Here is a 27,619-nt window from a genome sequence, read left to right on the forward strand (position 1 = left end):
CAGTATTGGCAAGAACATGTTAAAAATGTTTTCTCCTGTTGCTCCTGTGCATTATTTTTGTCTGTGATTTTTAATTAAGTGCACTCTTTAAAAAGTGTAAAACCTTCTTATAGTCAAAACCCATGTAAGCATGGTTTGAATTTAATCTAGAGCTGGAATACAAATCTCTTAAATATAGTTCATTCATTCTGTAGTGCAAATATCTTTACTTGTTCAATTTCTTAAAATAACACTCATTTAATTTGCAAGTAGCATAGTGTTCTAAGGTCAAAAACGTTTTTCAATTATTGTTAAAGAGACAGGGAATGGTGCATGTCAATTTCCCAGTTTTATTTCCTTTTTGTGTGTGTGTGTGTACATATACACGAATCCCCTCCCCCCCCATATATAATAGAGAGTATATCCAGATTTGGTAAATAAGTCTTGCTGGTTTTTTTTGTTGTTTTGTTTTGGATTTTTGAGAAGGATCCTTGCTCTGTCACCCAGTCTGGAGTGCAGTGGTGTAATCTCGGCTCAGTGCAACCTCCGCCTCTGGGTTTCAAGTGAGTCTCGTGCCTCAGCTTCCTGAGTAGCTGGGATTACAGGTGCACACCACCATGCCCTGCTAATTTTTGTATTTTTAGTACAGACAGTTTCGCCATGTTGGCCAGGCTGGTCTCAAACTCCTGACCTCAACTGATCTGCCTGCCTTGCCCTCCCAAAGTGCTGGGATTATAGATGTGAGCCCCCATGTCCAGCCGCTAAGTAAGTCTTTCTATAAGAATGTAGGCAGTAACATGCCAGGACCAGTATTTTTCATGTGATCCTGTGCTTTTTCTTTTGACACCACTATCGACAGTCAGATACTATATATTTGAAGTTAGGTATATTAAAAATCAAGAATAAAATTTTGTGAAAGTGTTAAATTCAAACCAGAAATCAAACTCTAACCAGAAATCACCTTTGCTTTTCATTGGTCAGACAAATATTTGTTGGGAAAATATGTGACATTTAATCAGTAAATTGGCTTATTGACTTAGAAAAGTCTCAGCCCAAGGTTAAGTTTCTTGATTTTGCTAGCATATGCTATTCCTGTAAACTACTGTCAGCAATGTCAAAAACAAGGAAGGGCAGGAAAAACCTAGCCAGGACACAGGTTAGACTTTTGTAGATCCGGAGCCCTTTCTTTTTGGAGGCTGCATTTAACACCCCATACCTCATTAAATATCATTCTTTGGACTGTAAAAGCTTTTGGAAAGTTATTTTTTATTTTTTATTTTTTGCGGTGGGGGGTGTATTTCATAGTCTGGAGTACATTCTGTTGTTTGTCTTTGTGGCTTAAACTATTACATTTGATAATCACTCACCATAGTTGAATTAAGCCATAGTTGACTGTTATTAGTTTTGGTTTTTAAGCTTCTTTATTTTTTCAATTATATGTTGTTTTTTATTTTTAAGTTTAAAACATTGTCCTTGAGCTTTGGTGTTATGTCTAGAACACCAGATGGATCACTGGATCCCACCTTCAGTCCATAGATATTTCTGCAGGCACTGTCTGAGGAGAGAGGTATGATTTTTCAACCTTTGCTAATTTGTACTAAGCTATGTTTAGTACTATGACTTGGTCATCAAGAAAGAAAATACAGTGTAGATACAGATTGATCATGTTTTTTACAACCCTTCAGCCAGCCATGTTTCAGTATTCAATAGCTTTTGAATGTTAGAAAGATCATACAATGTACATACTGTTCATTACACAGCACTTTTGGTGGTGCCTGGAGCTGCCTCCCACAATCAAACATTTTGATTTTCTATAGTGAACATATAAATATTCACACTAGGTGGAAATACAAAGAAAAGTAGTAAATTGCTTGACCTGAGTCCTGTCCATGCTTTGCTGCTAAACAAGTTTGTGTCAAATTTGGGGAAAAGCTTGGTTTTCAGAATTGGAGGAACTTTACAAGTGTAGATGAGAGGTTGTAGAACTGTAGTGCCTCTTTCAAAACAAAAAAAGGCTATTTTAAGCTACGCCCAAAAAATCAGTACTATTCTAAGTGTTATGCTTAAAATCACTTGTTGATGGACTGACCATGATTTGACAGCTATGCCTCTGCCTGACTCAGCTTTCTGAATCCTTTTTCCTGTCATTTCCATTCCAATAGGATTGCCTTTGTTTCATTCTTCCCCAAACCTCTATCTAGCCTTCTGCTCTTATTTAGTTTTGCTGGTTGTCTCCGCAAACATTGGCCTAACTATCCTCTAAGTAGCATATCAGGTGCCTGCTGGCTTTTCCTAGGTTAGGACAACCAGTCCTTGGCAGAAGCTCAGCGTCCCACCAGTCCCCTTTAGCTCAGCTCTCCCGCCCTCAAGAGTTCGAAGGAGTCTTCTTTCTAATACCCTGCAACATAGTAAATTGTGTCTAACACAGCTCACTGTGTCTTATCTCCTCTCTAGGACTGGACATTCTGGAGAAGATTCATTTGACTCAATTTTATTCTAAAATTTTAGATATCTCAGTAAATATATTCTATTTTCCCAGTTACCTTTGTTTCACATAAAATACTGTTAATTCTGCTAGGCGCTTATCTGTATTTTGGTTCAAAATTAAAATTCCTTATGACTTTTCCTTAACAAATGCTACAGAAGTTGTTTCATATGATTTTATTTATGTATTTATTTATGTATGTATTTATTTATTTTTGAGACGGAGTTTCCCTCTTATTGCCCAGGCTAGAGTACAATGGTGTGATCTCGGCTAACTGCAACCTCTACCTCCCAGGTTAAAGTGATTCTCCTGCCTCAGCCTCCTGAGTAGCTAGGACTACAGGCGCCTGCCACCACGCCCAGCTAATTTTTGTATTTTTAGTAGAGACGGGGTTTCACCATGTTGGCCAGGTTGGTCTCAAACTCCTGACCTCAGGTGATCTGCCTGCTTCGGCCTCCCAAAGTGTTAGGATTACAGGTGTGAGCCACTGCACCCGGCCTCATATGATTTTAGAACTTGAATAAAGAGAATAAAGATTGTTCCATGTGCACTGGGGATTATAACCAGTTAGGTCATCTTTTCAAATAAAAAAAACAGTAATCTGAGGCTGGGCGTGGTAGCTCATGCCTATAATCCCAGCACTTTGGGAGGCCAAGGTAGGTGGATCACTAGGGCAGGAGTTCAAGACTAGCCTGGCCAAGATGGTGAAACCCTGTCTCTACTGAAACTACAAAAATTAGCCGGGTGCAGTGGCAGGCGCCTGTAATCCCAGCTACTCGGGAGGCAGAAGAATTGCTTGAACCCAGGCGGCAGAGGTTGAAGTGAGCCGAGATCACACCACTGCCCTCCAGCCTAGGTGACAGAGTGAGACTCCATCTCAAAGAAAACAAAAAAAACAAAAAAAAACAAGAAAAAACCAGTAATCTGAAATACTTGTTGAAATTAGTGTAAAAATTACAAAAAGAAAGTTTAATTGGTTTTTATCTCAAATTGTTGGAACTTTGACAATTGTTCTCCATCTGAACCAATTTTTTTATTGAGATATATGGTTTTAGAAGTTGTCGTGAAGTTGTTATTCAAACAGTCTGAGATACAAATCTCATTCTGAGAAAAATTCAAAGGGGGAAATGAAAAAGTACTTGAACATTTTCTGTACACCTCATCAGGGATAAGCAAACATATTTGTGAACTATCTTCATGATGTGTTTGCAGCCCTGTGACACAGGCAGTCTGCCAAAAAACTAAAAATAGATTGCCTTAGAAGAGAGTGATTGAGTCCTACTTAAGCATTCATTTATTTGGAGAGCTCAGTTGCATATTTCCTGAAGGGAATGGAAAAACTCCCAAGCTGCCAAGTAACTTTTATCCTCAGTTTCTCACAATTAGCTCCAATTTGCAAAATAAGAATGGTTAAGAGTGAGAGACTGTTGGGAACAAGAATAGAAAAGCAGGAGACCCCACTGTGGCAGTTTCTGGAAAAGGGTTCTGTGTGAAAACCCTTGAAGGTCCTTTGAAGCAAGTACTGGGAAATGATGGGACTAGAAAGATTACTTTCTTGAGAGTTTCCCATTGGGAACGAAAAAGGGTTTCTACTTTTAAGGTGGTACAATTGATTTATAGTAGTGGTCTCCAACCTTTTTGGCACCAGGGACCGCTTTCATGGAAGACAATTTTTTCCGTGGATGGGGATGTGGGGGGACGGTTTCGGGATGATTCTTGTGTACTACATTTATTATGCAGTTTATTTCTATTATTATTACATTGTAATCTATAATGAAATAATTATACAACTCGCCATAATGTAGAATCGGTGGGAGTCCTGAGCTTGTTTTTCTGCCACTAGATGGTCCCATCTAGGAGTGATGGGAGACAGTGACAGATCATCAGGCACTAGACTCTTATAAGGAGCGCCCAACCTAGATCCCTTATATGCACAGTTCACAGTAGGGTTCACACTCCTATAAGAATCTAGTGCCAATGAAGATCTGACAGGAGGCAGAGCTCAGGAGGTAATGCAAGTGATGGGCAGTGGCCGCAAATATAGAAGAAGTGGCTGGGTGCAGTGGCTCACGCCTGTAATCCCAGCATTTTGGGAGACTGAGGCAGGTGAATCCCTTGAGGTCAGGAGTTTGAGACCAGCCTGGGCAACATGGCAAAACGGCGTCTCTACTAAAAATACAAAAGTTAGCTGGGAGTGGTGGTGCGTGGCTTTGGTCCTAGCTACTTTTGTCCTTGGGCTTTGGTGTTATGTCTAGAACACCAGATGGATTACTGGATCACACCTTCAGTCCATAGATATTTAGACAGGAGGCTGAGGCTGGAGAATCGCTTGAATCCGGGAGGTGGAGGTTGCAGTCAGCCAAGATCATGCCACTGCTCTCCAGCCTGGGTGACAGAGTGAGACTCCGTCTCAAAAAAAAAAAAAAATACAGAAGACGTGTCACTTGCTCACCTCCTGCTGTGCGGCCTGGTTCCTAACAGGCCACAGAACGGCCCAGGGGTTAGGGATCCCTGATTTATAGAGAGGAGGTTGATATCACAGCATCCCATGACAAGTCAGTCTACCACGAGAATAAGCAAAATTTAAAAACCAATAGTTCTTAAAACCAGAACAAGGTGTGTTCTAAAGTCCCCATAACTTGGGTTTCAGCCCTATTTCTGATGCTTCCTAACCATGAGACAGCTTCATGTGGAGCAGTGGTTGTGCGTTTTGGGGGTGTTACCATTCCTAAGAGCAAGGCTCTTCCCCGCTTCACTGAACGCTATGGGACGGGTACTCTAGGAGAAATACAAGTTTAGATAAGGGGCATTCAGAAGGAGGGGAGCCTGGTATTTCACTCTCAAGTTGGGAATCTGCTTAGAAAGACAACTTGCTGAATCCCCCATGCCACATGAATATGAGGAAGAGAATTGGAAAGCAGCGGTGTGGTGAGGGAGAGGCCCAGGACAACCACCATTCCCTCTTTCTTGGTAGAATGAAAGATGGCACCACAGGATTGTTACCTTGATCTCAGAGGCATAGGGTTGTAATGGGGGACATCAGAGGATGCTGCAGTGATGGGAGACACTAGGAGAGGTGGCCAAATGCCAATGGGTGGGAAAGGTATGTGGGCTTAAGCCCCATGCCACGATCTGGAGTGAGGCTTGAAGTTGAGACTGATCAAGCAGGACCAGCCTCCTCTTCCAGTTAACATATCCCGTCCTATTTCCCTTTTCTATCCCTCTCATTTCTCCCCACTTACAAGATGCTAGCGGAGTCAGACCCTAGAAGAAGGAGGTGGGGACTAGGTGTGGTGGGTCACACCTGTAATCCCAGCACTTTGGGAGGCTGAGGCGGGCGGATCACCTGGTCGGGAGTTTGAGACCAGCCTGACCAACATGGAGAAACCCTGTCTCTACGAAAAATACAAAATTAGCTGGGTGTGGTGGTGCATGCCTGTAATCTCAGCTACTTGGGAGGCTGAGGCAGGAGAATCACTTGAACTCGAGAGGTGAAGGTTGCGGTGAGCTGAGATCGTGCCATTGCACTCCAGCCCGGGCAACAAGAGCAAAACTCCATCTCAAAAAGAAAAAAAAGAAGGAGGAGGTGGGAAGCATGTGAAAAACATGCTGCCCTTCTGTCTCCAGCTGCTGGGTGGGCTAAAGAAGGCCACACCCTGCCCTGGGAGTGGGAAAAGGCCAGGAGCTGTGAAGAGGATCAGAGATTACAGTTAGAAAGAGAGCTATTCTGTGTTATTTTAAAAACTCTTTATGAAAGTATGATGTAAATACAGAGACATGCACAAATCCTAAGTGAACAACTGCATGAATGTTCACAAAGTGAACACAATCAGGAACCAGCACCTAAAAGCAAGAAATTGCATATTAACAGCATGGCCGCCACCATGCCCTCTTGCAGACAGTTCTCATCCCTACTCAGCGTGCTTTTGACTCCTAATACTCAAGGCAAATTTGCCTTCCTTGTGTACTTTATAGCAGGGTTCCCAAACCCCCAAACCAAAGACCAATACCAGTCCGTGGCCTGTTAGGAACTGGGCCACACAGCAGGAGGTGAGCGGCAGGTTAGGGAACATTACTGCCTGAGCCCCGCCTCCTGTCAGATCAGTGGTGGCATTAGATTCTCATAAGAGTGCAAGCCCTATTGTGAACTGCACATGCGAGGAACCTAGATTGCACTCTATTTATGAGAGTCTAACGTCTGATGATCTGAGGTGGAACAGTTTGATCCTGAAACTACCACCACCTCCTCCCATGCTGGTCTGTGGAAAAGTTGTCTTCCATGAAACCAGTCCCTGGTGGCAAAAAGGTTGGGGACTGCTGCTTTTAGAAACCAAATCACACGGTACATGTTCTTTTGTCTCTGGCTTCTTTCACTCAACATGAGGTTTGTGAGATTTATCCATGTTGTGTATATGAGTTGAGTCTAATGGAACTGATAAGTAACAGAAAGTTACTAGAAATTGAGGATCACCACAACCGACTTGGAGGCAAGTTTTAGAAATAATAAAAACATTTGTGTTGATAACCTAAGTTAACTCTTCTAATTGCAAGTTGCCACTTAAATCTTGTTTTTATTTTTGAATGGAATACTTATGGTACCTTCAGGTGACTCAGGCTGACTGGCTGTTGTCAGAACAATGAAATGACAAAGCCACAGCTATGGGTTTGCCTCTTCCATTGGTCAGGGTGCTGAGTTGGCAGCCATGGATAGACTGTCCTACCCCCAGTGCCTGCATTCACTTCCAAGAGCAATTAGGCAAGAGCGTAACGTCTGAAGTACATTTCACGTTGAATGAGATGGAGATGTATTAGAGGAAAAGCCTCAGTAATTGAGAATTATATGCATACATTGTCTCAATATTTACAGTTTATGCAAATTATAAATGTCCAAAGAGATTTGAAAATATTCTTTCTGTCAACTCTCAACCAACTAAAGACAAGGGTAGATACAAATGCAATATATGCTCATGTTAAAAATTTTTGGCCGAGCACAGTGGCTCACGCCTGTAATCCCAGCACCTTGGGAGGCTGAGGCAGGTGGATCACAAGGTCAGGAGGTTGAGAGCATCCTGGCCAACACTGTGAAACCCCATCTCTACTAAAAATACAAAAAATTAGCTGGGCATGGTGGCATGCCTATAGTCCCAGCTACTCAGGAGGCTGAGGCAGGAGAATTGCTTGAACCCGGGAGGCAGAGGTTGCAGTGAGCCGAGATCACACCACTGCACTCCAGCCTGGGTGACAGAGCGAGACTCCATCTCAAAATAAAATAAAATAAAATAAAATAAAAATAAATACATTTATCTGTTTTTGAAATACCATTCGACCCAGCAATCCCATTACTGGGTACATACCTAAAGGAATATGAATTGTTCTGTTATAAAGACACATGCATGCATATGTTCATTATAGCACTATTCACAATAACAAAGACATGGAATCAACCCAAATTTTCATTAATGACAGACTGTATAAAGAAAATGTGGCAGATATATATTATGGAATACTATGCAGCCATAAAAAATGAGATCATGTCCTTTGCAGGGACATAGATGGAGCTGGAGGCCATTATCCTTAGAAAACAAACAGGAACAGAAAACCAAATGCCACATTTTCTCACTTATAACTGGGAGCTAAATGATGAGAACACATGGACACATAGAGGGGAACAATACACACTGGGGCCTAATGAAGGTGGAGGGTAGGAGGAGGGAGAGGATCAGGGAAAATAAAGGATACTAGGCTTAATACCTGGGTGATGAAATACTCTGTAAAACAAATCCCCATGGCACAAGTTTACCTATGGAACAAACCTGCACATCTTCCACATGTACCCCTGATCTTAAGATAAAAGTTTTAAAAAAAAGATGATTTCTATTACATATAATTATTTTCTTGGGAAAATTTTTTTTATCTGTTTTTCTTTGTTATTATAAAAAGAAATACACATTCATATCAGGAGTATGGGATAAACATTGATTTGATCTGTCTAGCATCTTTCTTTTCCTTTTAAAATATTTGGAGCTAATTTCAACAGACAGAAAAGTTACAAGAACAGTACAAAAAATCCCTACTTCTCTTTACTCCAGAGACCCCATTCATGCTTAGCCAACTGTCCTAATGTCCTTGGTAGCAAAAGGATCAGGTGTGTTGCCTTTAGATAGCGTGTTTCATCATCTCCTCCAATCTGGAGCTGTTCCTCAGTCTCTCAATTATTTTGTAAAATGTCCCCTCAGTTTGGGTTGGTGCACAGTGTCCTCCTTAACAGATTTGGGTTATGCATTTTGGGCAGAAAGATCACAGAAGTGGTGGTGTGTTCTTATTGTTATGTTTCTTCTTATGACACATGATGTTGCTCATCGCATTCCATCAGACAGCAATCTGTTCCATCACTGCTGATGTTGACTTTGATCACTTGGGCAACGTGACGTTTACAATTCTGTTCCATAAAATTACCCCTGTTCCTTTTCTAATTAGTAATTATTTTGCAGGGAGATGAGTTGGGGCTGATACTATTATTTCTTCAATTTCTAAGTGGGAATTTTATTATGAGAAAGCACTTTCTCTTCTGTGTCTTTATATATTCATTTTTTAGAGTTGTAATGAAAATTTTTATTTTTTATTACACTTTAAATTCTGGGGTACATGTGCAGATTGTGCAGGTTTGTTACATAGCTATACACATGCCATGGTGGTTTGCTGCATCCATCCCCCCCATCATCTACATTAGGTATTTATCCTAATGTGATCCCTCCCCAATCTCCCTACCCCCTGCTATCCCTCCCTTAGCCTTCCCTCCCCCCGACAGGCCCCGGTGTGTGATGTTCCCCTCCCTGTGTCCATGTGTTCTTATTGTTCACCACCCACTTATGAGTGAGAACATGCGGTGTTTGGTTTTCTGTTCTTGTGTCAGTTTGCTAAGAATGATGGTTTCCAGCTTCATCCATGTCCCTGTAAAGGATATGAACTCATCCTTTTTTATGGCTGCATAGTATTCCATGGTGTATATGTGCCACATTTTCTTTATCCAGCCTGTCATTGATGGGCATTTGGCTATATATTCATTTATATCAGTTAGGACTTCTAGACTACCATTTTACTTGATAGGATATAATCTGTTATCTCTTGGTTTATTTTGATACTCAAGTTGTCCTGTATACCAGTTGCTCCAACATCAGTCCAACCCTGTAAAGTGGAAGCCCCATCAAGCCAGCATCTGTGTGTTTTTGACATCTCCCATCTTTTTTTTCTTTCTTTCTTTTCTTTTCTTTTTTTTTTTTTTTTAGCACTTTCTTACTTTCTTGCAAGATGTTTAAGGCCCATCTTATATTTTTTCTGGCCCAGACCTGGGATCAACATTTCTCTAAGGAGCTCTGGTTCAGTTTTTCTCAGTGCACAATGCTAAAAAAAAAAAATGTATATACACACATCTATGTTTTACATTTAAATTTACTTTTATATCTAGATATATTGAAAATCACATTTTCATACCAGTTGTTCCAATATCAATGCAACCCTGTAAAGTACATTCAAGTTTTCCCCATTTTCAGAACCCAAAGGATTAGAGAAGTTCGTACATTGAGTTTCAATGTAGGAAGAGGGCTTATTGAAATGTTTCTAACCCTGATTCTCATCCTCTGGAAAAATTTTTTCTTTCCTTAAGGCCTTCAGTTATTTCAAATTCACACAATTCCATTTTTGCTGGAATTTTTGTTTCACCAATATAAGTATGGAAACCTGAGTTCTTAACACCATTAGGATCACCTACAAGATGTTAAAAGGAGCCTTCGTGTTAAATCCAAATTATATTACATTCTATTCCATGCATGAAAAGCACAAATATAATGTGAAAAACTCCCAAATTTTGCAAATTGGAGTAGATTTTCTTTCAAAATAATTGATTACCCGTTGGCAGGTTTAATGGGGGGGGGGGGTTACCTCTCAAATGCTCATTTAAACTAGTTAGTCTTGTTTGCAGACAGGCGATTATAGTTAAAATATGTCTGGAAGACAGCTCTAAGACTGTTCCATAGGACACTACTCTATTGTGCTTACTTATATTAATCATAAAATGTCTGGAGCACCTAACATCGTGGTTGTATTTGACTGGCCTACTTAGAGAGCAAGGCACTTGACAAATGCCAGATTACTGTATTTCCATTTTACCAGTAAGAAAACTGGGGTTCAAATAATTTTGGCAATTTGCTGAATTGGGCAGAGAAAGTGATCAAGGTAGGACTTGAACCCTAGCAGTCTGGCTCCACTGGCCCATGCTCAGTCATCACACTAAGCTGCCCACAACAAAGCTTTTAGGGAAAAACTTTTGGAAGATTAAATCGTCTGAAAAAATGACATTCTGCATTATAATAGGTATGTCTTCATTGTCAAATGAAGCAGATAAAATTACCTAGGGAATTTGGGGAAAAAAAAACATTTTCCCTGATCCCTTAGAGCAAGCTTGTCCAACTCATGGCCTAGGACAGCTGTGAATGTGACCAACACAAATTTGTAAATTTTCATAAAAGATTATGAGGGTTTTTTTGTGATTTTTTTTTTTTTTTTGGCTCATCAGATATCGTTAGTGTTAGTATATTTTACATGTGGCCCAAGACAATTCTTCTTCCACTGTGGCCCAGGGAAACCAAAAGATTGGATACCCCTGCCTTAGAGTCTCCTTCATAGTGCATAGGCTGTTGAGTCTTTAGGGTGTGGGTGAGGGTGAAAGGCAGGGGAAGGATAAAAATGTAGAAGCTCATTGACCTTCTTTGCCCTTCATTTTGCCTTATTGAGAGCTATCAGATTCAAGCACTGGGCACTATATTTGTGAACTAAATCTATCGCTTATTAAAATTGCCCCCCAAAAGCCAGAGAGATTGACTGTTCTCTTGGCACATACCACCAAACTATAAAGGACTTTACATTCAGTAGCTTGTCTCCCTGAAAGTGGCTGACAAGAGAGCCTGATGTATGATACCTGCTTCCCTCCTCTTCCCCCAAACCTCCTCTCACAGTGGGTAGGCAGTGTGGACAAGTTGCAGGAAGAAGTCTCCAGTCCTTGACTTTGAACTTGATTTGTGTTTCAGATTGCTGGGCTGATCGATCCCCACTTCATGAAGCTGCGGCCCAGGGGCGCTTACTGGCCCTTAAAACTTTAATTGCTCAAGTAAGTGAACCGAAGACTTGATCCTTCATGCTTATTCTATAATTATGCATCATTCTTTATTAGCTTTGGCTGTAGCAGAGGTCTGGCTCACCCTATCCAGGTCCCACCATTGCCATTCTAGGCATGTATGTCCTCTCATGTGTCACCATTTATTCTTCCTGCCTCTCCTTTCCTGGAGAGCTCCTTCATTTTCTGCCCAGTTCCCTCCTTTTCCTCTGGGCCTTCCTTTACCTCACAGGAAATTTCCCTATGAGGGATGATAGAGAGTGCTCTCAAATGAGTGTTGCACTAACTCACCTCATGCTCTTCCAGCTTGCATTAGCACCAACAGTCCTGAAGTTAAATTAGTCAGCTATTGCTGCCTAACAAATGACCTCAAAACATAATGGCAGAAAACAACAGATACTTGGATTTTTATGGTTTCTGTGGGCCAGAGAGCAGGTTAGCTAGGTGATTCTGGCTCTGGATCTCTCACAGGCTGCCACATGTCAGCCAGGGCTGCAGTCATCTCCTGGCTCAAGTAGGGCAGGATCTACTTTCAAACACACTCACATGGTTGTTGAGAAACCTCAGTTCCTTGCCACATGAGCCTCTCCACAGGGCTATGTCATGAGATGGCAGCTGGCTTCCCCCAGAGAGAGCACAAGAGGTACCTAAGAAGGAAGTCACAGTTGTTTTATAACCTCATCTCTGCAGTGACATTCTATCACTTCTGCCATATTCTACTCATTAGGTCTGAGTCAATAAGTCCAGTCCACACTCAAGGGGAAGGGATTACACAAGGGAGCCAATGCCTGGTTTCTGGGATTACTGGGTGCTATCTTAGAGGCTGCATATCCCAATGACACACTATTTCAAGATCAAGCATTAAAGTAGGTTGACAATGGGTAAATCTGACTCCGTAGGGAACATTTATTGAAGTCTTAGTTGTGAAGGCTACTTTATTTATATTTATGACTACATCCCCAGCACCTTGAACAATGAGTAGGGGCCTAGTAAATATTTGTGAAATGACGAATGAAAGTGTGCAGGCTCCATTTACTTTGTATGTTTTACAGTCTACATGTATACAGAGGAGGTGAGCCATTATATCTTTCTTCCACAACTTGGCAATCATCTGGCTTTCATGCCATTTTGAATTTAAACAGCTGGGTATACTGTCCCTCCCTCCCTCCCTCCCTCCTTTCCTTTCTTCCTTCCTTCTCTCTCTCTCTTTCTTTTTTTCTCTCTCTCTTTCTGTATTTTTCATTTATGTTTTTTGATTTCTCCTTTATGAGTTGTGTTACTTCTTAAAAAGGAGAGGCAAAAGGAAATCAGCATTGCCAGTAATGATCAAATGAACTTTGTACCAGATTTTATCACTTGCTTATTATTTTTAAGCACTTTAAATTTGATGTGATTTGATTATTTTAAATATGTAATATATTCACATAGTTCAAAAATAAAAATTATCTAAAAAGGTGGACTGGTCGAGTGCAGTGGCTCACAGCTTTAATCCCAGCACTTTGGGAGACCGAGGTGGGTGGATCACCTGAGATCAGGAGTTCAATACAAGCCTGGCCAACATAGTGAAACCCTGTCTCTACTAAAAATACAAAAATTAGCCAGGCGTGGTGGCGGGTGCCTATAATCCCAGCTGCTCAGAAGGCTGAGGCAAGAGAACCGCTTGAATCCAGGGTGTAGAGGTTGCAGTGAGCCCGTATCACACCACTGCACTCCAGCCTGGGTGAAAAAGTGAAACTCTGTCTCAAATAAATAAATAAATAAATATAAATAAAATGGTGCACAGTGAAAAGTCTTGCACCCACCTCTTCTCTCTCAGTTTCCCACTTCAATATTTTTATTGGCATATTTTTAATAGACTTTTAATTTTTGGATAATTTTAAAGAAGAGTTGAAAAGGATAGAGAGTTTCCACATACACTATACCCTTTACCCAACTTCCTTTAATGTTGACATCTTACATAGCTATGGTACATTAGTCAAAAATAAGAAGTTAATATTGATACAATACCACTGACTAAACTGCATGCTATTGGGATTTCACCAGTTTTTCCTCTCGTGTTTTTCTATTTCTGTTCCGGGATCCCACATTGTACTGACTATACTTAATAAGCATGTTAGCTTCAATAATGTCATTAAATGTGTAAGGGGCATTCTTTATGGAAAAGTTCAACTTTTTCTTGTATACCCCTACTTCTTTACCCTTACACACTAGTACAAAATGTATTTGTCTACTTTTATAAACGTGGTTTTACATTTAGATAGTGTGATTGATGTGAGTAAAACATTAAGCCAATGTGAGTAAATGTGAGTAAAATATTAACCCAAGGTTCAGGAGCTCTTAGTTACAGTGCTGGCTGTCACTGACATCCAGTCTTAAAAAGTATTTGAACATTCTACTCCTCCATTTTCTCATGTACAATTGAGGTGATCTACTCTAGGTGATCTTTTGGGCCTGTCCAGTATTACATTTCTACAATTTCAGGGATTCTGAAGTTTTACACCATAACAAAGTTTTTTTCTAGCACACTTCTGCCACCTTGTGGACCAACCTGTTTTTCTTATTTTCTCAAAAGGAAAAGACTTTTTCTAACTCTTATTAGATGCCCAGTTTGAAATATGTAGCACAGATCTAGAGTAATGATATCATATTCAGGACATGAAAATAGACAGAATTCAGGAGTCAAAAAGAGGCCTTATGATGAAGGGGCAGACAATTATGAGAAATCACAGCTGCTGACCACAGCAATGACACAGCCAAAGATCTAGCAGGAGATGGTGGGCACATAAGTTGGAGTTTGGGGTTCAGGGTCATGGCACTGGATTTTAGAAGCTTTCATTGGGTCAGTAACAAGGCAGAGGATCAAAAGCAGGACTCAGCTGGGAAGGACAGGCCAGGGACATAATTCCTTTTATAAATGAAACATAAAATTCAAAGGCCTCCCAATCATCTGAATGTACCTCTCCTCTCAGCCAGGGCATTCCAAAGTTAACCTGAAAAATTGGTTCAGGCCATGACAGGAAAGGAGGGTTGAACATGCCTTATTATACCCTCCTCCCTTTTGAAATTCAGGAAAAGATGACCAGAATTTAACATCAACACAGACCTTAATTCTGATAAGAAACATTTACAATCTATTCTCTCTGAAGCCTGCTACCTGGAGACTTCATCTACATGATAAAACTTTGGTCTCCACAACCCCTTATCATAACCCAGATATCCATTACTATTGATAATAACTCTTTCAATCAATTGCAAATCAGAAAATCTGTGAGTCTATAATCTGGAGCCCCAGGTTCCCACTTTGAGTTGACCAACCTTCCCAGGCCAAACAAATGTATGTCTTACAAGTATTTGATTGATGTCTCATGTCTCCCTAAAATGTATAAAACTAGGCTGTGCCTGACAACCTTGGGCACATGTTCTCCAGATCTCCTGAGAGCTTGTCACAGGCCACTGGTCACTTATATTTGGCTCAGAATAAATCTCTTCAAATATTTTACAGAGTTTGACTCTTTTTGTCAATACTTTTGCAGATAGAACGTGATCATCGGAGGCACGGAAATGATAAGAACCATGTTGTTAAAATCAGGTTATGAAGTCAGAGTTGTCCAGCAGCTAGGCTGACCTTGTCATCTGTTACATGGACTCCAGGACAAGGAAGGGGACGCATGGAAGCATGGGGAGGGAGAATGTGTTAGGATGGGGTGGAAACACTCATATCTGGGTGAGGAAATGAAGATTAGGAGAAGCCCCCTAGCCCCAGACTCTAGGACTTCAGAGACCTCTGCACATAGTGGAGTCATGGCCGAAGCAGTGCTGCTACTACACAGCATATGAATCCCAAGAGCACAGTCTGCTTACTCTTAAGCCTGGGAGTTATTGTTTTGTTCCAGATAAAATCTGACCTCCTGAACTTGTCTGCACTCCATCATCTGTACCTCATACCTACTGCTATTCACACCCACAGCAGGCCCATGCCAGCCTGTTCCTAGACTCATAGTAACATTTCCGTGACTCTCCTTACTTTGGTCTTACATCCCTACTCCTGCAATCAACCCTCCATGCTGCTAACAGTAGGCTTCTTAAAAGGCTAATTTATTAGCTCCAGACCCTCTGCAGCCTAGCAGACTTCATAGATGCTCCATTTCCCCTAAGACATGTACTCCCTGTTTGGAAATCAAGGCCTTTCATGACCTAGCTCCAGCTTACTATCCTCCTTCATCTCCTCCCATCTCCTGTTTCTTCTTTCTGTGGGTTCTTCCTGTTCCAGAAATCCAACTGTGGCCCTGCCACAGGAAGCAACAGGAAGCAACAGGAAATAACTTCCTGTTGCTTCCTGAATTTGCAGTTTCTATTCTCTCCTAGTGGCATACTCTTTCTTGGTCTTCCCAGCTTGAAGCATTTTATGCTTCAAGTCTTAGGTAAATACTACCCTATTTGTGATGTTTTTCTTACTCCTGAAGCCAGATTCAAGGATATCCTATGCTCCCAAATGAATTTTGGGCATACTTCCAGTATAGCAATATTCTTGCTCTTTTGTCTTTCATTTTCTGCCTCTCCAGTAGGCTCTGGGAGAAGAGAGACCATATCGTAAGTTTTGAAGACACAGGTCCTAGTACATTACCTGCTCCAGAATGCAGAAATAACATTTTTTGGATAAATGAATGTGAGATTCTCACATGCTGTGTTGTTTAGACTCCCCTGATCATAACTTCTACTTCTCTCTCTGTGGTGCTAATATTATACCCACAGACTGTGAAAATGTCAGAAACATGTGAAACAACATTGCTTTTTTTTTTCTTTAAGACAGAGTCTCGCTCTGGAGTGGAATGCAGTGTCAGCTCATTGCAAACTGCGCCTCCTGGGTTCAAGCGATTCTCCTGCCTCAGCCTCCTGAGTAGTTAGGACTACAGGTGCACACCACCATGCCCAGCTAATTTTTGTATTTTTAGTAGAGACAGGGTTTCACCATGTTGGCCAGGATGGTCTCAATCTCTTGACCTTGTGATCCACCCGCCTTGGCCTCCCAAAGTGCTGGGATTACAGGTATGAACCACTGTGCCTAGCCAACAGCATTGCTTTCATTGCTATCACAAATGCAGCATTTCACTCTCTTCTGCTGGGCTTGGTGGCTTGCACTTGAAATCTCAGCTACTCAGGAGGCTGAGGCAGACAGATCACTTGAAGCCAGGAGTTTGAGACCAGCCTGGGCAACATAGAGCGATCTCAGTCTCTAAAAAATAAATAAACTTGCTTCTCTCTAAATTATAGGGTGTCAATGTGAACCTGGTGACAATTAACCGGGTGTCTTCTCTCCACGAGGCATGCCTTGGAGGTCACGTGGCCTGTGCCAAAGCCTTACTGGAAAATGGTGCACATGTGAGTACTGCCCCTGCCTACTTGGGTCTGTCTGGTCAAGTGCATCTGCTAATGTTTAAAGATAGTTTACCTTCCTGATGGCTTACCCACTTATGGGCTGGGCTGGTTCTATCCATGTCCATATTCCATCGTTCAGGCTACTCCTCTCTCTTCAGCTTATACCCCTGTGTGTAAGTATTCAGACATGGTGATTCACAGGAACCTTTCAAAACTGTGCTATTGACCTTAAGAAATCTTTATTGTTTTCTTTATGTATTCATCTGTTGATGGACGCTTGGGTTGCTTCCAAGTGTTGGCAGTTGTGAACAGTGTTGAATCAGACATGGGAGTACAGATACCTCTCTGATGTACTGTTTTCCTTTCTTTTGGGTATATACCCAGCAGTAAGATCGCTGGATCATATGGCAGCTCTATTTTTAGTTTTCTGAGGAACCTCCACACTGTTCCCCATGATGGTTGTACTACTTTACATCCCCACCAACACTGTATGAGGCTTAAAAACAAAATTGTAAAGAACAATAGAAGACACTCTTAATTCAACACCTTACATGAACAACTATTTTAATTGAGCAAAATTATCATAATAAATGTGCTTTTAATAAATAATAAATTAGGGGAAATCTACAGAATTGAACTTTATCTTATTTTAAATTTATCTCCTAACATTTTTCAAAGGATGACTGAAGTGCTATATGTAATACAGATATCAGAATAGAATCATAAAATCACAACTTCTAAAAATCTTCTGTATTTAGTTGTCGGATGGTCTTTGTTTCTAATTTTATTGTTTAATTCAGTCCTTGCATTACTTACTTATTTTATTTTAAGACAGAGTCTGGCTCTGTCACCCAGGCCAGAGTGCAGTGACACAGCTCACTGTCACCTCCGCTTCCCCGGTTCAAGTGATTCTCTTGCCTCAGCCTCACAAGTAGCTGGGACTACAGGTACATGCCACCACACCCGGCTAATTTTTGTATTTTTAGTAGAGATGGGGTTTCACTATATTGGCCAGGCTGTTCTTGAACTCCTGACCTTGTGATTCACACCCCCTCAGCCTCCCAAAGTGCTGGGATTACAGGCATATGTTTAACATATAGTAACACACAGGCGTGAGCCATTGACCCTGACCACATTATTTATTTTATGAGCTGCAATGTTTTTAAGTGCTTAATGACAGTTTTTAAAATTTTATATGGAAGTTGGCTTTCTACATGAAGAACTGAATATAAAAGTCTTCCTTGTGAAAACTAGTTTTTCTGATGCCATTGTGGTCATGCATTTTTTTTTTCTTTTTCTTTTTCTCTTTTTTTTTGAGACAGAGTCTCTGTTGCCCAGGCTGGAGTGCAGTGGTGCAATCTTAGTTCACTGCAGCCTCTGCCTACCAGGTTCAAGTGATTGTCCTACCTCAGCCTCCTGAGTAGCTGGGATTACAAGCACCCACCACCACACCCAGCTAATTTTTGTATTTTTAGCACAGATGGGGTTTTGCCATGTTGGCCAAGCTGGTTTCAAACTCCTGAACTCAGGTGATCCACCGACCTCGGCCTCCCAAAGTGCTGAGATTACAGGCGTGAGCCACCATGCCTGGCTAAGTGGTTGTGCATTTTCATTAGGTAGTGCTTGTCTAAGTTACCACTTAGTCAGCTCATGGTTAATGATGAAGAAAGGCTCTGCGAGGGCCATTTCCTTTCAACCTAGATAACTGGAGTTATAGGCAGACTGCTGACAATGTCAAGTCAGAGAGGAGGCTTTGTTGGGCACAAAGAGAAGAATAAGACATGTTTCCTTGTGTTTGTCAATTTTATAAAGAAACAGCCAATAAATACTGTATCACACCATTTAACATTTAAATCAGAATAAGAAAAGAAATAAGAGAAAGTTGGTCCATCAGTAGACAGTCCCTCATGATTGGCAGTCCCATGAATACTTCAAACTCAGTGCATCTGTAACTGTGCTTATCATGTTCTTCCGTCCGGGACCTGCTCCTCATCTTGGGTTCCTAGTCTCAGAGGCCTGGTGAAACATCCTCTCGGTTTCACAAGCTCCAAACCTGAGAGTCAACCTATTTCTTTCATCTCCCTGTCTAATTAATGAAAAACTCCTGCTAATTTTACTTTCTAAGTATTTCCCAAGTCTATCCTCTCCTTTGTCTACACCCATAGTCATCTAAATTATTTGTTATATTATCAAAATGATTTCTCTTAGTGTTTGTCTCCCCTAATAGAAGTCAGCCTACTCAAAGAGAGGCAATTGTCTTAGGACTGTTTCCAAAACATTAGCACCTAGTAGATGCTCAATAAATGTTAGCTGATGTGAACTAAGAGAGAAATTTATAGGAAATCACATAAGAAGACAACTTCCTAGACTGAGGATGAGGATGATACTAAGTAAAACACAAATCAAACTAGTCCTACCAAATATTTTTTAGTAAAAATATAAATAGATTAGAAACCCCTAGCAATATGAATTTATACACATTTCCCCCGACCTTGTCTGTCTCTGCCATCTTAGCATCTTATCTTTAACTTTCCAACTTAATGAAGATTTGGCTGGGTGTGGTGGCTCCTATCTGTAATCCCTGCACTTTGGCAGGCTTAGGCAGGAGGATCATTTGAACCCAGGAGTTTGAGACCAGCCTGGGCAACATAGCCAGACTCTGTCTACAAATAATTTTTTAAAATTTGTGCGTCATGGTGATGTATGCCTGTAGCCCCAGATGCTCAGGAGGCTGAGGCAGGAGGATCACTTGAGCCTAGGAATTCAAGGCTGCAGTAAGCTCTGATCATGACACTGCACTCCAGCCTGGATAGCAGAGCAAGACCCTGTTTCAGGGGTTATATTGGAACTCTGGAGACAAATCATTTTTGTGTCCAAAGCAGGGACATAAAGATTCCTGATTATCACAAGTTTGTATCCTTAGTTGTTGAAGCAAAGTGGTTTCATATCAAAAACTTGACTGTCCTACATTTCAATGGCATCAGAAACTCCCACCACTCCTGTAGTTCCCGATGTTCTTTCCAGTCTGTTGTTGATACACAAAGATGACTCCTAGCCCTGCTGGTTCTCATGTGCCTCCCACATCCCTACAAGGTAGCAAAGATGGCTGAAGATACCATGTTGATGGCTGCAAATACCATGTTGATGGCTGCTTTCTAGGTCCCTTTGGGTTGGTCATGTTATCTCTAGGAGTAACAGCTGGCATGTGTAATTTGTGTGAATTATAGTAGACCAGAGAGGAAGTTGTGGCAAGAAAGAGGAGAATTGCCAAGGAGACTTTTTTGTAAGCATGGATGTTGGGATCACATCTAGCTGATTTCTCCAGTGCTTTTGGTTCATGCCATGTTTTTTCATGATTCAGAGGGGAGTCATGTTAATGGAAAATGGAAATAATCGTTGTTGCAATGCTTATTGAATGCTTACTGGGTGACACATAATGTTTTAAATGTTTAACATGTAGTAACTCATCGATCCACCCAATAACTTCATGACGTTTCATAATACTGTAAAGATGTGGCGTTCCCTCACTTATTCCCCAGTGTGGAAAATTTCTCTAGGCAAATTACATAGGAAGACATACTTGGAGATGGTGAGAACGAAGTAACAAATCCCCTGGGTCTCTCTTTGCCCATCGTTAGGTCAACGGAGTGACAGTTCACGGAGCCACACCCCTCTTCAATGCTTGCTGCAGTGGCAGTGCTGCATGTGTCAATGTACTGCTGGAGTTCGGAGCCAAGGCCCAGTTTGAGGTGCACCTGGCCTCGCCCATCCATGAAGCAGTGAGGAGAGGTGAATGAGTCACCACAATGCATGTAAAACATTGATGGAATCACTCCAATCTGTATGAATCAATGGTCTAGTGTTAGTCATGCAAGGGTGACCCTGATCTTTCTCACCATTAGAATATGTGTGGTTTAGAAATCCCACAGCAGTAGCTTCAATTTGCCTACATCTTCAGGAAATACCAGTGTGGCACAAAACAGCTCTTCTTATAACTTGGGAATGCTTTCCTGTCTCAGATTTCCCATTTCCTGGGGATAGTCTATTGGCAGGCCCTTCCAGAGCCTCTTTGCTGGTGTTTTGGTGGCAGCTGGTACAGCCAAGGCAGTAGTGACTTCCCTGAATTGTACTATGCTTATGTCTCTGTCCTTGGTAGGCAAGAACAGCTTATCCTCCAAAGCCATAAAATACCAGCCACTAACCTAAAAGAAGTTATGAAAGTATCCGAAAGCCAAGGCAGATACTATCTCTAATGGAATAGTAAATGTGACTGCTTATAAGTTACACAGTCTAGATGGGCTGATGACTTCAAAGTCATAGTTATTGAAAAGAAAAGGCTGCAACTTTCCAAAGTATAGCATTGGAAATCTTGAAGTTGACTCTAGACTTCTGTGTTGTCAGTTAATTTCAAAGTGAAGGAAAATAGTAAATTTAAGTAATTTTAAAACTATATGCATAGACAAGACATGAATGAGAAGATGCCACTGAAAGGAGAAGGCCATTTGTCAAAGGTCACACCCAAAGAGCAACATTTTGATGATAGCCAGTGAGGGAGTTCTCTTATACTGAGATCAGAAATGCAATGATGAAGTTAAAACACTCTAGACATAGTGATCTTTGCTGGTGTAATTGGGATAAAATACCTTATTTCAAAAGGCAAAAGTGAAAGATTTGTTCCAGGTTATTAAACATGTCACTTGCCAATTTTTTTTTTCCAGTGGATTACTTTAAATGATGCAAAAGACCCAAATCTAAATTTATCTATGTCTTTTATGTTCTAAATGTATTTAATACATATTTACTAATTAATAACTGATGTTAGTCTTTCCCAAACATCATGTAAGTCCTTTAAGTTGTAGAGTAACGAACTACTTTGGAAATGACATAAAAATCTTTTTTTTTAAAGACAGAGTCTGTGTTATCACCCAGGCTAGAATACAATGGCATGATTTCTGCTCACTGCAACCTCTGCCTCCTGGGTTAAAGTGATTCTCCTGCCTCAGCCTCCCAAGTAGCTGGGATTACAGGTGCCTGCCACAACCATCAGCTAATTTTTGTATTTTTAGTAGAGATGGGGTTTCACCATGGTAATCAGGCTGGTCTCGAACTCCTGACCTCAGGTGATCCACCCACCTTGGCCTCTCTAAGTGCTGGGATTACAGGTGTGAGCCATAGTGCCCAGCTGTAAAAGTCTTTTTAAAATATTTAATATTGATTTGAAGTAAATTTTTGAAGTAAAAATTAATATTATTTATATTTTCATACAAATGTTTAAAAATTGATAAGTATTAGGAATGGTTTGAATTAAGTATGTCTGCAGTGCTTAGCTGTATACAGAGCTTTTGGTATCTGTGTGCCTATAAAATATATATGCTCATAATAAACACATAATTCGTATTTCTCTGTATATTTTTCTGTATTGTAAAGCATTTTAAGGATAAATATCCATGGAATAGAAGAATGATTAGCAAATTCATTATTTTATACACTTTATATTAGTGCTACCCATTTAACTTTTCTGTATTCATTTTTAAAACTTTCTGAGAATATTTAAATTTAACTCAAACTAGGCTGTTTCTTGCTCTTAAAAAAGACAAGAATTGTTCAAAAATATGTATTAAATACCCTGTATTTTCCAGGTAGTTTTAGGAACTTAACTAGATATTATTTCTGGATTCTTAAAGCTCTAAACCTCTATGAACAGGCTGAGTCATAGTTTGAGTCAATACATTGACATATTGATGCTGTAATGCAGCTATAATATTTAATTATGTGAACAAATAGTTTGAATCAACCGAGTCCTGTTTGTACATTTTGATGCATATTTATACTTAATTTAGAATTTGTGATAAATCAGGTAGGTCTAAGATGAAGCTAACTTTTATGTTATCTACAAAGAAAAGGTTGGCTAAATTAATTAGTAATGACATGATTTTTTTAGGGAGACATTTAAATCTTCAAAGAGAACTAACTCTTTGCAAACTCCCATCAATACCTGAGAAGCACTCTCTCCCGAACAAAGCATTCACAGGTTGCAAATTAATCATGTCTATCTCTTTTTTGGGCAAACTCTCAAAGGAGAATGCTTGCTTACATAGTTGTTGTTAGCCACTGAATTTGAAACTGTATTTGAAAATATATATATATATATATATTATTTTTTTTTTTTTGAGACTAAGTTTCACTCTTGTTGCCCAGGCTGGAGAGCAATGGTGCAATCTCGGCTCACCACAACCTCTGCCTCCAGGGTTCAAGTGATTCTCCTGCCTCAGCCTCCCGAGTAGCTGGGATTACAGGCATGTGCCACCATGCCCTGCTAATTTTGTATTTTTAGTAGAGACGAGGTTTCTCCATGTTGGTCAGGCTGATCTCGAACTCCTGACCTCGTGATCCACCCGCCTTGGCCTCCCAAAGTGCTGGGATTACAGGTGTGAGCCACCACACCCAGCCATACTTAAATATATTCTATACTTAAGACTTCTTTCTTTCTCATAGGTGTTTTCCAGACTAACCAAAATAAGGTTGCAGGCCATATATCCAATCTCACATGCATGGATAAAGAAGAGAATGAGAGATTTGTAATGGAGGGGGGACAGAGTTCTCTTGGGTTTGAGCACTAGCTTTTCAGAGTAATAATAGGCCTAGTCATTTAACTCTCTGGGTGTTGTCACTTCCATTTGTAAATGGTAGCCTCATTCTGGAGAGTGATTTCAGCTGTGCTCCTTGGAGCCCTTAGTTTAGTTAAAGTTAATTCAGGGGCTGCAAAGAGGAGTTGGAGAGCGGAAGCATGGGCATGCTCCTCTTTTTATTGGTATTATTTTGGGGGTTTCTACCTAAGATTTCCAAAAATAAACAAAAAAATTTTTTTCTACTACAAAAAGAGATCTAGGTTATTTCTTTTTCTTTTTTCTTTTTTTTTTTTTTGAGACAGAATCTCACTGTGTTGCCCAGACTGGAGTACAGTGTCGCAATCTCGGCTCACTGCAACCTCCACCTCCCAGGTTCAAGCAATTCTCCTGCTTCAGCCTCCCGAGTAGCTGGGACCACAGGCGCATGCCACCATGCCCAGCTAATTTTTGTATTTTTAGTAGAGATGGGGTTTCACTGTGTTAGCCAGGATGGTCTCGATCTCCTGACCTTGAGATCCACCTGCCTCGGCCTCCCAAAGTGCTGGGATTACAGGCGTGAGCTACCGTGCCTGGCTGATCTAGGTTATTTCTAAAGCCCATTTCAGATAAGCAATCCTGTAATTCTGTGAATATTTAATATGTCCCTTACTTGAGTGAGGGTATCTTGTGTTCCACCAGGTCACAGAGAGTGCATGGAGATCCTGCTGGCAAATAATGTCAACATTGACCATGAGGTGCCTCAGCTCGGAACTCCCCTGTATGTGGCCTGCACCTACCAGAGGGTGGACTGTGTGAAGAAACTTCTAGAATTAGGTAATTGCCAAAAATCTTTCCATGAAAAAACATGTTAACTTTTTTGGTTTTCTGTAGCTTCAAAGATGAAGTTCTTGTCATGCTTGAAAAATATTTGGTTGGCATTTTATGTTTGAATGCTAAAAACAGAACTTCTCTAGACAAATGAGTGTATTTCTCAGGCCTACTTCTTTTGATGTTAACTCCATTTACCTGGTATTGTTCTCCCTGGTTGAGCAATACCTGGGCTCACAGCCCTCCTTATCCATATACAGCAAGAAAGAGCATTGGTTGTTTTTGAGTCACATGCCCATGTTTGAACCCTTCATGGGGGCCAAGGGAATACATTGATTGGTCTAGGTCTAGATTTCAGTCTACCCTGCAGTTACTAGGTTTTACTGGAAACACAAGAACTGGAACTCACAAGAGGGTGGTTTCCCTTTGGGAAATCTAGGTATGCTTGCCAGGAAGGTGCTGCACAGTAAAAACAACAGACATTTGCTACAGGCTAGTTTGTATCTATCCTGCTATGGTATTTAGTCATTTTAAAAGAAATTCTAAAAGGCATATATGGAAACTGAGAGTCCATGGAAAAATGAAATATCTTTTTTTTTTTTGAGACGAAGTTTCGCTCTTATTGCCCAAGCTGGAGTGCAATGGCACAACCTCAGCTCACTGCTACCTCCGCCTCCCGGGTTCAAGCGATTCTCCTGCCTCAGCCTCCCGAGTAGCTGGGATTACAAGTGCACACCACCACCACGCCTGGCTAATTTTTTGTATTTTTAGTAGAGATGGGGTTTCACCATGTTGGCCAGGCTGGTCTCCAACTCCTGACCTCCGGTAATCCACCCGCCTCAGCCTCTCAAAGTGCTGGGATTACAGGTGTGAGCCACCGCACCTGGCCAAAAACATGAAATATCTTGAAACTATTATTTGCTTAAAGATTCAAGAAACTTAGTTCCTGACATAAAGGTAGAGATTGTAGTAAAAACCTTTATTTCCCATCATTTACTGTTCTCTGCAGTAAGTACAGTAAGTTCTTTTTTTAAGCCCCAAATAATATAAATACTAAATAAACTTAGCTTTATCCTTTGCCCCAAAACATAATAACCATGTAACAGGAGCCTCAAATACTTTATTTCGTATGTCACACAGTTTGTATGGGAAAGCAAGTATTTAAAATGACTAAAAATATCTAAATTCACTTTTCTCACCAAAGTATTTTAAGTAGCCTTAGTAGGCATTGCTGAGGTTCTAGGTTTAAGTTTCGTATTTTCTTTTCTTTTCTTTTCTTTTTGAGACGGAGTCTTGCTCTGTCGCCAGACTGGAATGCAGTGGTGTGATCTCGGCTCACTTCAACCTCTGCCTCCCAGGTTCAAGCAGTTCTTTGCCACAGCCTCCTGAGTAGCTGGGACTACAGGTGTGTGTCACCATGCCCAGCTAATTTTTGTATTTTTAGTAGAGACGGATTTCACCATGTTGGCCTGGATGGTGTCGATCTCTTGACCTCGTGATCTGCCTGCTTCGGCCTCCCAAAGTGCTGGATTACAGGCATGAGCCACCCCACCCAGCCTAAGTCACATATTTTCAAAGATTTGTCAAATATGTCATGGTACTTAAAATGTCTTTATATGCAATGACTATATTTAAAGCTCGTTGTGCTTTACGTTACCATTTAGTGTTGAATTGTGGCCATTTGTTTTGTTAAGGGGCCAGTGTCGACCATGGTCAATGGCTGGACACCCCACTCCATGCCGCAGCGAGGCAGTCCAATGTGGAGGTCATCCACCTGCTAACTGACTATGGAGCTAACCTGAAGCGTAGAAATGCTCAGGGCAAAAGTGCACTTGATCTGGCGGCTCCAAAAAGCAGCGTGGAGCAGGCGCTCTTGCTCTGTGAAGGTAACCAAAGGCTGGGTATCCATTCCTCTTCCATAAGCACAGTCTCTCTCCTTCCTGTCTCATCTGTAGCATTTTTTCCTTTTTCTTTTCTCTTTTTAATTGAAGGTGGCATTGTGGGAGGTGACAAGCTCTGTCATCACTGACCTGTCTTCTAGGATTTTATATGCTGTGTATATTCACTTACAACCAAAGGACATTTACATATAACCAGAGTGTTGCTTTGTATTTTCCATAACAAGAAAATAACCAGAAACCTTGTTTTTACCCCGAGAATCTTGAATTTCCATGTATATCCTGGCATAAGCATATGATTGAGCAAACCAAAACTCTGCTTTGTAATATTAGGAGACAGTCTGATGGCGAATTCAAAAGACTTGAGTCAGAGTCAGTAGGGGAGGACACAGAGTATTTCAGAAACCCTACTAAAGGGTGAGGTTGCTTTCCTGTTCTCCAGATCAGGGAGTAGGTGGGTCTGCAGTCTTCATTGCATCACTCCTATTTCCACCATGGGCATTAAGAGCAATTATTATTATTTTTTTTGAGCCAGAGTCTCACTCTGTTACCCAGGCTGGAGTGCAGTGGCACGATCTCAGCTCACTGCAACCTCTGCCTCCCAGGTTCAAGCAATTCTCCTGCCTCAGCCTCCTGAGTAACTGGGACAACAGACACCTGCCACCACGCCCAGCTAATTTTTGTATTTTTAGTAGAGACGGGGTTTCACCATATTGGTCAGACTGGTCTTGATCTCCTGACCTCAGGTGATCTACTCGCCTCAGTCTCCCAAAGTGCTGAGATTATAGGTGTGAGCCATTGCTCCCGGCCAAGAGCAACTATTGATGCCAGAAAAGGAAAGGTGAGCATCTGAAATGCTTCATATCTCCAATTCAGAAGAGAACCTCTTATGTCTATATAGTAAAAAAATATTTTCTGAGCCTATATTGATTATTTGTATGCTCAGAGAAAATTAAAGATAATTATTCAGCTTTACATGTGCCAGGCACTGGGCTAAATTGGAAACAGATCAATCTCACCTAATTTTTAAAACTTTAAAGCAGTGGGAACTTTATATGGTAGTAGCTGGTTGCTATGCCAGGTACAAATGGGAAAATAAAAGCATAGAGAAGGTCACACAGCTAGCTACATTATAGAATTAGGTAGGATTCTGAGTCGTCTGACCCCAGAATGTGCACTCTTAATGTTATGAGGCCCCAACCCGGAATCTTCTGAAACAACATTCAGTGAGGAGGGTCTTATTTCACTCACCAGTTCCATTTTATGAAACCACCCC

At 41.0% G+C, this 27,619-nt stretch overlaps 1 protein-coding gene across 3 annotated transcripts in view; it reads left to right on the plus strand.

Annotated features, from left to right (window-relative positions):
* ASB11 (ankyrin repeat and SOCS box containing 11) overlaps window positions 1-27,619 on the plus strand; it is a 31,985-nt gene that overhangs the window by 1,459 nt on the left and 2,907 nt on the right. For 2 of the 3 annotated variants that reach the window (XM_012434768.2, XM_012434776.3), the window contains exons 2-6: window positions 11,548-11,627; window positions 16,905-17,012; window positions 20,648-20,798; window positions 24,317-24,451; window positions 26,140-26,331. In XM_012434768.2, the coding sequence (XP_012290191.1) occupies window positions 11,548-11,627; window positions 16,905-17,012; window positions 20,648-20,798; window positions 24,317-24,451; window positions 26,140-26,331 (666 nt within the window). The remainder of the gene's footprint in view (window positions 1-11,547; window positions 11,628-16,904; window positions 17,013-20,647; window positions 20,799-24,316; window positions 24,452-26,139; window positions 26,332-27,619) is intronic. The other variant, XM_012434786.2, reaches the window with a different exon arrangement.

Source organism: Aotus nancymaae, unplaced genomic scaffold (assembly GCF_030222135.1).
Source record: "Aotus nancymaae isolate 86718 unplaced genomic scaffold, 86718_ANA_hifiasm-v0.15.2.pri h1tg000058l, whole genome shotgun sequence".
Lineage (NCBI taxonomy): Eukaryota > Metazoa > Chordata > Mammalia > Primates > Aotidae > Aotus > Aotus nancymaae.